The sequence below is a fragment of the Hermetia illucens genome, chromosome 5 (assembly GCF_905115235.1).
Source record: "Hermetia illucens chromosome 5, iHerIll2.2.curated.20191125, whole genome shotgun sequence".
In the NCBI taxonomy this organism is placed as follows: domain Eukaryota; kingdom Metazoa; phylum Arthropoda; class Insecta; order Diptera; family Stratiomyidae; genus Hermetia; species Hermetia illucens.
The window spans coordinates 35,439,329-35,453,253 of record NC_051853.1 but is presented as its reverse complement, the minus strand read 5'-3'; the positions used below and the strand labels follow the sequence as shown (position 1 = coordinate 35,453,253).

Genomic DNA, 13,925 nt, shown 5'->3' with positions numbered 1-13,925 from the left:
AATCACGACAAATTGATGAGCTGACTCCATATGCTGGGGTATCGCATTTCAAATATTTCCCTAAGCAATTTCAAAGTAGATGCTGCGCACAGTCTAGTTTTTGCGGAGTCCAAAAAGTGGCTAGACTGTAATTTTAGTAATTGGGGTGTTGTGAGAAAAAATGGGAGAGCGCGGTCAAGCACTTGTTAATAGTGCGGTCTGTCCTAGATATTAATTGATGGAACCATTGAAGAAATTGTGCCAGTAAATTGATAGATCCCGATATTTGGGGAACAGTACCAATAGAATTTCGTGTAGATAAGCGGGGAGTCTTCCGGTAACCGCGCTAAAACCTTTCTCACCGTAAAAAAAACAATGTGGCTCTTCGGAAACTTTTTTGCCAACGTAATTCCCAATTATATAAACCTCAAATGGAAACCAAACATTAAATTGGCCCCATTCCGTTCATTTGACCTTTTATTTGTAAAGGTAGAAAAAACACATCTTTTACACAAAAACGTAGTCAGTTCGTCTTTATTACACATCGTACCCGCTCACATAATAATCTTACTTTGTGCAGTAACATCATTTCATCGATCTAATCTAAAATTTCAATCAGAGTAATCATCTTCGTCGCTAGAAAACTCCATACGTTTTTTGCGTTCCTTCCGTTTATTTCGCGGTTTGCCTTTATTCTTCACGGGCTGCACAATTTCTTCTTCTACTTCCTCAACTTCCTCCTCAATCTCCTCCACATTACTAGTTTCTGTTGCATTCGATACTGTTTCTTCCGCATTCACACCTCCATCGTCTGCAACTTCCTCTGTTTGTTGATTTGTTTCCGACTCAGATTTTTTGGCTTCACGTTGCGATTTAACCAATTCGACAAGATACTTGTAACGTTGGAGGCATTCTTCGCGGGTTTTGCCTGGAACATTGTTTGCAATTTTCGCCCAACGATCTCCGGAACTTGCTTTTGGGTACTTGGTGATGGCAGCTTCGAGTGCTTGTTGCTGTTCTTGGGTCCAAAGCGTTTCGTTACTAGGGGCGGTTGCTGCTGTTGATTTTTTAGTTTTGACTTTTTCTTTCCGCACTTGTTCCGCTTCTTGGATAATGTTTTCGGCAACGCTTTCAGTGTGACCCGGAATGCGATAGCCATTTTCTTTGAGCTTAGCTGCCATGAAAGTTATTTCAGCTACGTTGCGGCTCATGTGCTCAGCGATAAGTTCCCAGCGATCAGCTGTTCCCGCTGGGTACTTCTTAACCAAGCGAACAAGATCGACGAGATCTTCATCGGACCAGAAACCACCGCTGAATGTCGCCTGAAAGCCAGAACAAATTAAGATATGGAAATAGGAATCTAAAAGAAATATCTACCTTTGTGGATTTCACAGCTCGAATGGCATCTCCATCATTTAAGGCACGTGCCTTGATGCGGGAATAACCAGCGAGTTCTTCCTCAGTCTTCTCAGGAGCTTTACTGGTTTCTTGCTTCCGCTTCCTCAATGTTTCCTTCAATTCCTTTTTAGCTTCCTTTTGTTTAATGATTTCTTCCTCAATCTCTCGTTGTCTTTTTAGCTCTTCGGCCTTTCTGTAAATATAAAGTGAATTTCAAATAAATTTAGACCAATCCTCATGTCCAGCTGACTCAGTGATTAGATCGCTAGGCCGTCGTACGGAAGGTTGCGGTTCAAATATCACTAGTGGCCGTGGGATTTGTATCGTGACTTGACGTCGGATACCACAGTCTCGACCTGAAATTCCCGATTTAGGACAAATAGCGGAAGCGGTGCGGTGTTAAGTTTGACGCTGTCGTCACCAGAGACAACTTTTGGTAGATATAAAAACTGATCAATGCATTTGATCCCTTAACACAGACGGAAAGAGTGTGCTGATCAGTCAGAATGAGAACCTTGGTTTGTTGGTAATTATCTTCAGTTTGCCTCCTTCTCTAAATCTAGAGCCATTCAAATAAGGTCCATGATTCGATAAGAGAGCAAGCAGATATCATTAATGTTGTCAAGTTTTAAGGAAGGATGAGAGTATCCATTGAAGTTTTCGTGTCAGCCGGGTAAGGCAACGTAGACAACGTCAGGCTTAGCGAACAAGAAAATGCAACCACGACGAATTCCTGCGGACCTCGGGTTTCTTTGATTTTACTTTGATAACGTACTTGACATTCTGCACAGCCATATCCGTCTTATGTCACTTCAATAAAAACTGTTATTTTCTCCGAAATGCCCCTCCCGAATAGAACCAGATACACTCCCTGTTCACGCGGTGAAACGGAGATTTGAACGCCATACATCGCATCGAGACTCCTTGTCGATTAAGTATTCCAGGTGAATTTTAGCTTTTACCTTTGTGAGGACAGGGAGCTCGCGAGCACCCCTACAATTTTTGCACCCAAACGGGGAGCCCTTTTTTGAAATCGTATTATCCTTTTCTTCCACTCACTAGGGAGATTTTGGATTCTCAGATGAATGGAAGCAGGGAATCTTCAAAGTCTGAAAGAAGCATGTTTTGTGGTTGCCGCTTTCCAGAATACCATAGCATAGGAATGCAATGGAGGGAGGGAGAAGGAATGCTCTTCACAATTACACCATCTAACCTCATTTAACCTGAAAATGTCCCACTTGTAGTGCAGGAAGTCCAGCTCAAGTTATAGAAAGTAAGGTACCATTGTCGAGTAGCGCAATATTCCAAAAACCATGTTCCATAACCGGTGATTATCTGAAGTGTGGATAACATATTGAATCAACTGAAAAAAATCGATTATCACTTTTCGGAACGATTTTGAACTTGTTTCTAGCCCAATAAGTTGTGGCTAAAGAATTCACTCAAAGAAATTTGGGGGCTATTTTCGAAGTTTTACTGCTACCGAAACATCAACAACGTCTCGCATACGACATTTAGATATCGAAAACGGACTATCATTGGTTGCTGGAATGTGCGCAAGTTTCTCGACAAGGGTTTCGAGGATCCTCGGAATGCTCGCTTTTTTCAAGTCGAGCGAAATTTCAACGACAAGCTCGACATTCTGGGTTTAAGCGAAGTGAGATGATGGGACTCAGGAGAGTATTGTCTCCCTCTTGCGGCAATGTACTTTTGAATGCTAGAAAGTCGCCAATCCGACGTTGGGTTGTTTCTGACTGTTCCCGCAAGGCGCGCTCTCTTGACGTGGGAGCCCGTTTCTAACAAGCTTCTGATTACAAGATTCTAGTCCAAGTTAAGGACTCTCACAATTGTACAATATAATAATAATAATAATCGTTGGCGCAACAATCCATATTGGATCAGGGCCTTGAAGTGTGTTAGAGCACTTCATTCAAGACCGTAACGGTGCACTACAGGATACCCTGTAGGAAGCAATGTGGTCAGCATTGCGCTCGCCCGAGATTATTACCCTGATTTGACTTAGGTACTCATTCACAGCTGAATCGACTGGTATCCGACGTCAAATCACGATACAAATTCCATTGTCACCAGTGAGATTTGAACCGGACGGGAGATACACTAAGAAACCTGCCTTAGAATCCCGAAGAGCATTGGGATACCATATTTTCTCCGGTATTACGCAGGTTGTCGACGACATCCCGTAGGAGCGTCATAAGATCTAGCTAACTACGGAATCGTAGAAGTTGATCGGGAAACGGAAGAGATTTAAGGCTCTATTGACCACTGCGGGTAATGATGAGTGATCGAGCTCGGATATCAAGCAAAATCCCGAGAACTTCAACGCGATGTGCACCATCATAAACGAGAATTTGCCATTAGGATGGTTAAGAAAGCGGAAAATGCCGCACCGTAAGAGAAATTGTATATGGTCGAAAGCCTTTTAATGGTCCTGTGGGGGACGTTAACGGTCGACTTCTCATCGAGCAGCTGAAGAGGTGGAAAGAACACTTCACTACGGTTCTTAACATTATCACATCGAGTGAAGTTCTGGCTCTTATGCATGAAATGGCTAGTAACCGTACTATGAGGATACAGACTGTTCCTCTTTCGGGAAAATGTCCTTCTGTTCATTATTTTCTAAATAAAACCGAAACTTTTACATCGATACACAACGCCTTGGTCCGTGATGATAATGGCTGGAACACCAAAGTGCGGAATTCATTCTCGACAGAGGGCCTCGCAACATGATTGCGCCGTAATGTCAGGGTACTGCTTCAGGCCACCTTCAGGCATCTGTGCGAATCTCACAAAGGGACGATGACGTCGAGATGGATGATGTGGAAGCGGTTTGTTGACCCGCGTGCGAAAGATTGTGAATCGCGTGGAATACTTCTCTGCGAAAATCGGCCGTACTTTGTCGGCCATGGCGGACAACGTCTCCAGCGATCCTGAGTTTACACAGGCCAAGATAGTGCGGATAATCTCCGCGAGTCGTGCAGCCAGAGAAACTTGAGCAGCTCAGAGCCGACCTTATCCCCACCCAGTTGCTTCATTTCTCGTAGCAAATGGCTGGGGGTACGGTCACAGAACAGTAGAGGAGCAGTGAAGTGATTTCAGGAATCGTGGAAGAAGTTGAAACGCATTTCAGGTAACCGTGAGCGATGGCGCGTAGATGTGGTTGATGTGTTTTACCCCACCAAAGGTAAATGGCAACCATTTGCGAACAAAAAAGATAACACACCGCAAAATTTCTCATTATATTCTAAATTACTAAATGCAGGCCAGTAAGATGTTCTCCAGATTGAGTATAATAAGTACACATTTCTACCTAAAAATAATCAAGTTCTTCTCAAAGATTGAGTTTTGAGGATGAAGTTTATGATTCTTCTTATCTTTGCAGTTCTAATGATTGCAGTTTTGAGTTCATTCATTATTGCATATTCCTTGCCTTCAAAGCAAATAGATCGAATTATCTGTTCTCCACAATTTTCGATTATGTTGAGATCGATAATCATATCGACATTATCGCGGAATTCTTTTTTTTTCTCTTGGAAAAATGAGCGGAGCATCTGCGGTCGTCTTTAATCCCGATAAAGCCTGATATCATAATGAATCTTTCATGCTGCCGCTTATTTGCAATTATTTTCTCCTTCCACAGACGCAATTCCAGATATTGATGTGTAGTTAGATAAGGACACATGTAAAGAACAAATAGTATGTCCTTTGTATCAGAAATTCAACAAAGGAAATTCCCATTGTCGAAATGAGCACCATTGGCGATTTCCAAGCAGAGTTGATGACATGGTGTTAAAGGCCGAGGTAAAACGTGGTACATCAACAGCTGAAGGATGCCTGTAATTTAAGATCTCTATTGGTAATGAGCAGTTCCTCGATAATCAACGATGTAAAATGGATTCTTTAGGTTAACGAACGACGATTGTTGGAATGAAGAGAAGTCATAAGGGACATGCAAGAACACTACTTCTCTCTTTGAAGGTTACGATTATTGTATAGTGAACTAGTAAATATTCTCTCACTCTTTCTTGCAATCTGATGAAACTATTGCAAAAGAATCTCATTCTAGCAAACTTGAAGATATCCATCCCCTTAAACTACCATATGGAAAAGATTGGGGTAGTGGTTTCGGCTGTGTGCAGCCAATGTGAGGAGGAGGAGGAGGAGACAGCCCTGCACTTTTTATGCAGCTGCCCGGCATCCTCAGATCTCAGTCGAAGACACCTTGGCAAGGTTTTCTTCAATGAAGAATCTGCACACTCTCTGCCTCTTGAGAATGTTCTCAGATTCGCTAAAGCCTGCGAACACCGTAGGCGGGAAGCCATTGAATAGGCAACTTACGGGGATAGTACAATGGGCCTAATAATGGCCTGAGTGCTCGGAACTGCGGCTCCCCCCAGTTAACTAAACTAAACTAAACTCCATAAGAAGTTGAATTCCTTAAAGCCCTCACTACCCGAGGTATCGTACATCTCCGTAATAACTCAAGGTCATTATGGTTCGAAAACTTAAAGTTGTATGTTTAATTTATGCAAGAAATAAATAGCAAATACTGTTTTCTGCTCCTTAGAGTTCTAGGATATTAGATTTGAGGCCGTCTACATCATCATGTAATCAAACCATGACGATCTTGTATGTGTCCTCTCTCCACTCTAGAATGCATAATCCCTAGCTTCAACAGTACCCCTTTCTTATCTAAAAGCACCAAAAAGTCACTTCTTCAAGTTCCAAACTAACACAGGGCACAATTACCAAGAATCACATTGAAATGTGAAGACTTTCACGAACGCATATATTCATATGCACCTACCCCTTATCAACAAGTCAACGATCAGAAAATCCAATAGAATGCCAGACATCTAATCAGTCACTTGAACCCACAACCGATAAAAAAATCTGTGTAGACTTTGCTGCGATACAATTAATTATTTGCCCTGATTTTATCTGATGACTTTAAAGATTTTCCAACGCAAAGAAACTACCAAAAGATTAAGCAAATAATTTATGAAAAGAAAGTTCTCAACTTCCGATTTCAGTAGTTTAAGTGGAAGTTCCTTTCGAAGCAACTTAGGTTTCCTTCATAGTAAAAAATTTAGACGCGTAGAGGACGCTTTATTTAAATTGGCGCACATAATAGAGAATCGGGACGATAACTTAGTACTCGAATGAATAGGTATTTCGATTCTCTGGAGAAAAAGTTATAAATAAATTAAGATAAGACAAAAATAATGACGTAAATGAGACAAAATCTAACAATTGACAACTATAACTTCGAGAAGATAGTCAGTTTCATAAAATTGGAAATGAAAATCACGAGATAACAAAGAAATGAGTAAATCATTATCTGATACTTATAACAAATGCATATCTTCAGAAAACAACTCAATTCTTAGAAAGAAAAACAACGAATTTAAATGAAATAAATTGTTGGAATTGCTTTATTGGAACTATGCTCTGTTGTGGGTTTTTTTGGATCGTTGATAACAACATTGTTAAGCCCTTCAAGCCATTTACTCAGCGCCCTCGAAGAAAAATTATACTTCCCGGCGCAACAATCGGCATCCGATCAAGGCCTGCCTTAATAAGGAACTCCAGACATCCCGGTTTTGCGCCGAGGTCCCCCAATTCGATATCCCTAAAAGCTGTCTGGCGGCCTGGCCTACGGCAGCGCTCCATCTTAGTGAGTGACTTCAAGCAGATTTAAAGAGCAATGAGAAAAAATACGAAAGTGCAGATCTTAGGAGCATAGTTTACCAATGATATACAAACAGGCAACATATGACAAAACGCCCGCGCTTCGGTGCCTCTTTTACGTTCAGGTTTCATCTATTACCAACAACAATGGCAAACCAAACCGAAAATTCGTGAATACCGCGACATTTTCCAACAACCAAAAACCTCGAATATCATAACTTCTTCCACCACATCCCCATGGAGGAATAGCCAATTACACAGTCACGATTAATGTGAGAGAAATTAAGAAAAATTGGTTCCAAAAAATGGTAAATGAAAGTGAACAAACAACAATTACATACAGTCACCATGTGTCAGAATAAGAAGCCCGTCAAGAAAGAAGAAATTGAGCAAAGATTCAAGTATAGCGCTCAATCTGCATAAAGTATGGATTAATAGCAGTGTTCTGGGCACCCATAATTTCACCGAAAAGTGTTCTTTCCCACAGCCCCAAGTCACTAACTAAAACAATGTTGACTCGAATTGACTATCTTAAAAACCATTGAAGCATAAAGACTAAATCCCGTATAAAATGCTAGAGGAGCCATTTAGTGTATATTCACTCTTAAAATGGGGCAAACGTCAAATGGCAAAAATATTTCACCCGAAAGCTCCCTGCCCCTTCCATTCCATTTTTATATCATTCTGCTTGCAGTCAAATCCTAGATACTTGCAGTTCTGTTTATCGCGGACAAATATCCCCAAGACATAAAGTTCCAAGGCATCGTAAAATCCGCGAAACCTTTCGTCACAATCAAAGTCTTGTAGTCACGCTGGACGCTTCATTTGAAGTGGAACTGCTTATTATAATTGAAACAATCAAAAGCTTCAAATACACCATGAGCAAAGAAAATTTACAATGGGAAAACTGTCTGCGGGTCAGATGTGCTGCATCGAATCACCATCTCCAATATCGTTTCGTCAAATTTCACGGCATGCATGGATCAAGTGAACGTCCCAAGAAGCCGGACGAAAGTCCCAAGTCCTTAGCAGTTGAGCAGTAGCTTTCCTCTTCTTACACTAGTCCAGGTACAGTTGGAATCCGACATGGCCCCGGCTTCTCCATATGGCTTTTCTCACTTTTTACTTCGGATATCTCCCGCTCACGACAAACTCAATCAAGGTTCCGCATATAACGAAGACATCGTTTACATTAGAAATAATTACAACTTGCCTTTTGTTTTAGCTGGTAATATTTATTAACCTTGCAAAAATCGATATTTCGGGAACACATTCACAGAAAATGGCTTCCAGCATAAAACACCTACCCTTATGCAGCCATACTTCACTCATTCCCAAAGTGATCCACATTATCTACCTTAGCATCATTGTAAACTCAATTCTGACAAGCATGCCCCACATCAATAAGGCCCTTAACTGTGCCAGCGGCACAGTATTTTTCGCTTAGTTTCATCTTGCGGACTGACACTTCTCCTCATCAAATGGAATGTTAAGGGAAGATAAAATTATTGAAGCCACAGGTAGTGTAGTGATGTGTGACACTATCATCATCAACGGCGCAACAACCCGTATCCGATCTAGGCCTGCCTTAATAAGCAGCTCCAGACATCCCGGTTTTGTGCCGAGGTCCACCTATTCGATATCCCTAAAAGCTCTCTGGCGTCCTGAACTACGCCATCCTTTCATCTCCGGCAGGGTCTGCTTCGTCTTCTTTTTCTATCATAGATATTGCCCTTAAGAATCATCCCGTAATCTATTGAGCCCGATTTTATCCAAAACCTGACGGTCATTATCACTCATAGGTTTCGTCGTTATGTAGGCTAGAGAATAATCCATTCCATGTAGGGGGAAGGATTCTTCTCTCGAACGCGGCCAAGAGTTCGCAATTTTTCTTGCTAAGAAACCAAGTCCCCGACGAATACATGGGGACTGGCAAGATCATAGTCTTGTAAGTAAGAGTTTTGACTCTATGGTGAGACGTTTCGAGCGCAACAGTTTTTATAAACTGAAATAGGCTCTGTTAGCTGCCAACAACCGTGCGCGGACTTCATCGTCGTAGCTGTTATCAGCTGTGATTTTCGACCCTAGATAGGAGAAATTATTAACGGTCTCAAAGTTGTAGTCTCCCTTCTTTATTATTCCCGTTTGACCAGTGCGGTTTGATGTTGGTTGGTTGGTTTTCGGTGCTGGCGTTGCCACCATATAGTTTGTCTTGCCAGCATTGATGTACAGCCCAAGATATCGCGCCGCCTGCTCGATCTGGATGACGGCAGTTTGTACGTCTCGGGTCGTTCTTCCCATTACTTAAAAACTTAACTTAACTAAACTTAAAAAGAATCGTACCCCTCGCATTTACGTCGGCATCACGAGTCACTTTCTCCAGGGCCAGATTAAAGAGGACGCATAATAGGGCATACCCTTGTCGTAGACTGTTGTAGATGTCGAATGGTCTTGAGAGTGATCCCGTTGTTTTTATCTGGTCTCGCACATTGGTCAGGGTCAGCCTAGTCAGTCTTATCAATTTCGTCGGGATACCGAATTCCCTCATGGCCGTGTACAGTTTTACCCTGGCTATGCTATCATAGGCGGCTTTAAAGTCGCTGAAAAGAGGGTGCAACTGATGTCCATATTCCAATAGTTTTTTCATCGTTTGCCGCAGAGAGAGAATCTGATCTGTTGCTGATTTGCCAGGAGTGAAGCCTCTTTGGTATGGCCCGGTGATATTCTAGGCGTATGGGACTATCCGGTCTAGCAGGATAGCAGAGAATATCTTGTAGATGGTACTTAGCAACGTGATACCTCTATAATTGCTGCACTGCGTGATATATCCCTTTTTATGTATGAGACAGCGGATGAACTAGCCAAGAAGGGTGCAGGAATGCCTTTACACGGGCCAGAACCCTTCTATGGAATCGGAAACGGTTTCATGGCTATGAATCTAAGAAACGAAGAGAAACGGTTGAGGGAACTATATTGGGCGGGCCTACCAGGGATGGAGCAGTCCAGGGTGCTTATTGGGGGATACGAACCCATGCGCACAAAGGATTGCTTAAACCTCACCAAAAAGAACCTCCGAATCATAGTGGGAATTCTCACTGGTCATTGTCGGCTGAACTACCACCTAGGGAAGCTAGGGATATCTACGGACACTGCCTGCAGGTTCTGTGAGGAGGAGGACGAAACCTCTCTGCACGTCCTGGGACAGTGTCCGGCGCTTGTGCAAAGTAGGTCGATACATCTGGGAGAACACTTAATACCAGATGCAAAGCTGAAACTTCTGGAAGTGGGGAACATACTAAAGTTCCTAACGGTTACTGGCCTGCTTGAGATACTATGATCAACAGGTACACTATAACCAGTAAAAGGGGCACAATAGTTCTTCAAGGACGCGGTGCGACTTTCCCTTAACAGAATAATAATAATGTATGAGACAGATAATGCCTCGTTGCCAATCGTCAAGCATTGACTCGCTGTCCCACACCTTGAGCACAAGTTGATGAACCACTTGGTGTAACTGGTCGCCTCCATATTTAACCAATTCGGCTGTAATTCCATCGGCTCCTGGCGACTTATGATTTTTAGGCCGATGAATTGCACGGAGTGTTTCTTCTATACTTGGTGGTGGCAGTATTTGTCCGTCGTCTTCAGTTGGTGGGACCTCCAACTCGCCGATGTTCTGGTTGTTCAATAGTTCATCGAAGTACTCAACCCATCGCTCCAATATGCCCATTCTGTCGGAAATCAGATTTCCCTCTTTGTCTCGGCAGGATGAGCATCGACGTGTATAAGGCTTCATCCTGCTGACTTGTTGGTAAAGCTTCCGCGCCTGGTGCGGTTGCTCCCTGTACTTTTCAAGTTCACAGACCTGTTGGTTCTCCCAGGCCTACTTTTTCCGTCTGTCAAGTCGCTACTGCGCTCGCCGGAATTCGTGATAACTCTCTGTGCGTGCCCGCGTTCTTTGAGAATACTCGGTATGGGGCATTCTTCCGTTCCATTGCTAGCTTACATTCATCGTCAAACCAGCTGTTCCGACTGGGGCCAAGTATGTTTGTGGCCGTATCAATGATAACGTTCTTCAGGTGATTGTAAAGATCATTTGTTGATGCTTCATCTCCAGGACTTCTGTTCACTGCGGTGATTGCGGCATCCATTTCCCTCTTATAGGTGTCGCAGAGGGTTGTGTTGTGGATGGCTTCAGTGTTAACTCCCACCTGATTGTCAGAGGGGAGTGTAGGTGGTGTCGTAATTCGAGCTCAGAGCACCATGCCAACGAGATAGTGATCCGAGTCTATATTGGCCCCCCTATATGTTCTGACATTCATCAAGGGTAAGAGGTGGCGGCGTTCGATCAGCACGTGGTCAAATTGGTTGAAAGGGGTCCCGTCTGGAGAAGCTCAGGTGAATAATCCGCAGCTCGTTATCATTTATATTTTGATGTAAGCTGTGGGAGTCAACGTATCGCTTGAAAACGGGCTCCGTCCCTACTTGGCTGTTAAAATCCTCAAGTATGATTCTGATATCATATCTGGGACAGGCTTCGAGGATTCGTTCTACTGCCTCGTAGAAGGTATCCTTCTCCGACTCTGCAGTCTCCTCTGTAGGGGCGTGAATGTTTATGAGGCTTATATTTCTAAACTTGCCTGGCAAGCAAGCAGAGTGCATAGCCTTCCGCTTATGTTTTCAAAGCCGATAACAGAACGTTTCATTTTTTGGCTGACTAAGAAACCTACTCCGAGCACATGGTTTACTGGATGGCCGCTATAATATATGTTGTAGCGGCTCTTCTCCAGAAAACCGCATCGCATCTCTTGCAACGCTGTTACATCAGCCTTATATTGACCGGGTAACGGCTACCTGCTCAGCAGCATTCGGTCTGTACAGGGAGCGAACGTTCCATGAGAAAATGCGCAAATCGTTATTCCTTTTTCGTTGCCGAGTTTGTCGTTGTAAAATCCATCCAGTCGGAGGCTCCTATTGTGGCTTCGTAACAAGTTGTTTTCCGTGTAGGGTTGTCAGCCCTACCCAACCCCCAACCTGTAGGACCAGATGGTACAATTTGTCCCGTTTTTAGGCGCGGGAGACTTGCCTTCATCCTCCTCCGTCAGCAGCTTTTCGTTAAGAAAGAGCTCCCAGTGGTCACCACGTGGAGGTAGAGATAGGGCTTGATAGTAGAGCTGTAGATGTTGATTGAGCAGGCGTTTCCTAGGTTTTAGGTGAGACACTATGGAACAGCGAAACCGCGACCATAAATAGTTCGGACAACTTGCCGCGTCGGCTTTGAAAGTGGCTTGCGTTTAATGGTTTGTATATTGCATCAGCCAACACGTGGCTGTCTTCCCAAAGTGGCTGCTCAATATCCAAGAAGAAGAAGAAAGAAAACTTCCAATCCTATGAGCGTATACATCTGATTGTGTAACTATTAACCAATGCTGCCCCGTTTCTCCGGGTTTCCTGACACCAAAATAGAATCTCACACAAGCGTGGATAGGAAGGCGTGAGATTATTCACCCCAGGTCCGAATTTTGATTCCACGGCCCGAGCACACATCAAGTACGACTTCGCTAACTACAGAATAATATAAGACTTACCTTCGCTTCTTCTCCAACTCCTGCTGGGTTATTTCGTTCACGGTTAGGAAAGCTGACTTGAGCAGACTCGGAGCGTTCCAGATGAGCCACGGGATTTGGAAAGGCAGCGTGTTCTGGAAGCAAATTCAAACTGTCTCTAACTGAGCCCAAATAATCAGCAAAACGTTTTACCTTCACACTCGGCGTTGGAATCTCGCTCAGGATGTTATCCAAGCCAACGCTCACCTTGTTCTTCTTCTGCAGCTTTTTGATTTTTGTACCGAAGAGTTGTTCCTAGAACGGAAAGAACGGGGGAAGTCAAGGACGAACTGCCTATTCAGTCAAGTCGCCTTACCGCTGTGTACTTCTTCTCGAAATACACTCCCCACGCCACCAAGTACTGTCCAATGGTCGCAATAGCAAACAGGATGGCGAGGATCTCAGCCATGCCCAGCTTCCGCACCCTTCGATAGTAGTACAGGGCGGACTTCCAGTTAGGCAGGCCATCCTTCAGCACTTTGTCGTACTTCTCGCGCTTGGACTTGTCCTTCAGGACTTCGTACACGGACACCAGATTCCTGAACCGTTCGTTCGCATCCTCGGCGTCATTCTTGTCCGGATGGAGGACGATGGACAAGTTCCGGAAAGCACGTTTCAGATCACTCAGCGGAGCGTCCTTGAAAATAGAAAACAAGATCACTTGAATATGCAGATGTGTCGCTTCGATCACGATTCGCGAAACAGCCACCGACGATCGATTACCTGAGCAACTCCCAGCAATTCGTAGAAGTTCTGATTGATCTCCTCGACCAGATCAAAGATCTCGAGCTCCTCCGTGTCCCAAGCCGCGGCCGAGCACGCGAGGCCAATCAGAATCACCGAAATGCACACATTTTTCATATTTGAAAAATTTGTTTAGACGTCGCCGTCGTACGTCTGGCAAATGGGAAAGGTTATGGGACGAATTGTTGCTGATATCTGACGTTTTGTTTTAGAAGTATCTTCGTGGCACTTAGCTGATGCGCGAACCAAGATAAGAAATGGAACATGGTGCAAAACAGAGTTGGTTAGTGATGATACAAACCAAGGAAAGTGGAAATGAAACAGATGGGGAAATCCCCTTTTGGGCTGATTAGTTGAACAATATTGAATATTTATACGTATATCCGGGGATCAAGGACTTGAAAAATATTTCTACAGCGGTCATGGTGTTACGTTGTGGAAAACGCCATCAGACCTAAGAAAAATTGAGTTTACTCTTACATGTGCAAA

General features: G+C 43.5%; 1 protein-coding gene across 1 annotated transcript; it reads right to left on the bottom strand.

The window, feature by feature from the left end:
* Window positions 1–484: 484 nt before the first annotated feature.
* Window positions 485–13,623, bottom strand: LOC119657781 (uncharacterized protein F54F2.9). Its single transcript, XM_038064855.1, has 6 exons — window positions 13,416–13,623; window positions 13,009–13,329; window positions 12,846–12,947; window positions 12,675–12,787; window positions 1,357–1,570; window positions 485–1,301 (listed from the first exon to the last, which is right to left on the bottom strand). The coding sequence occupies exons 1-6, from the start codon at window positions 13,551–13,553 to the stop codon at window positions 591–593; spliced, it is 1,599 nt and encodes a 532-aa protein (XP_037920783.1). The 5' UTR covers window positions 13,554–13,623; the 3' UTR covers window positions 485–590.
* Window positions 13,624–13,925: the final 302 nt, after the last annotated feature.

Excerpts from the sequence above, each read along its gene's own strand:
- LOC119657781 (XM_038064855.1), bottom strand. The coding sequence starts at position 13,553 with ATGAAAAATGTGTGCATTTCGGTGATTCTGATTGGCCTCGCGTGCTCG. Across the intron at positions 12,948-13,008 it reads TCGAGAAGAAGTACACAGCG|GAACAACTCTTCGGTACAAA; the intron begins GTAAGGCGACTT and ends TTTCCGTTCTAG. Across the intron at positions 1,571-12,674 it reads GAGTTGGAGAAGAAGCGAAG|AAAGGCCGAAGAGCTAAAAA; the intron begins GTAAGTCTTATA and ends TTATATTTACAG.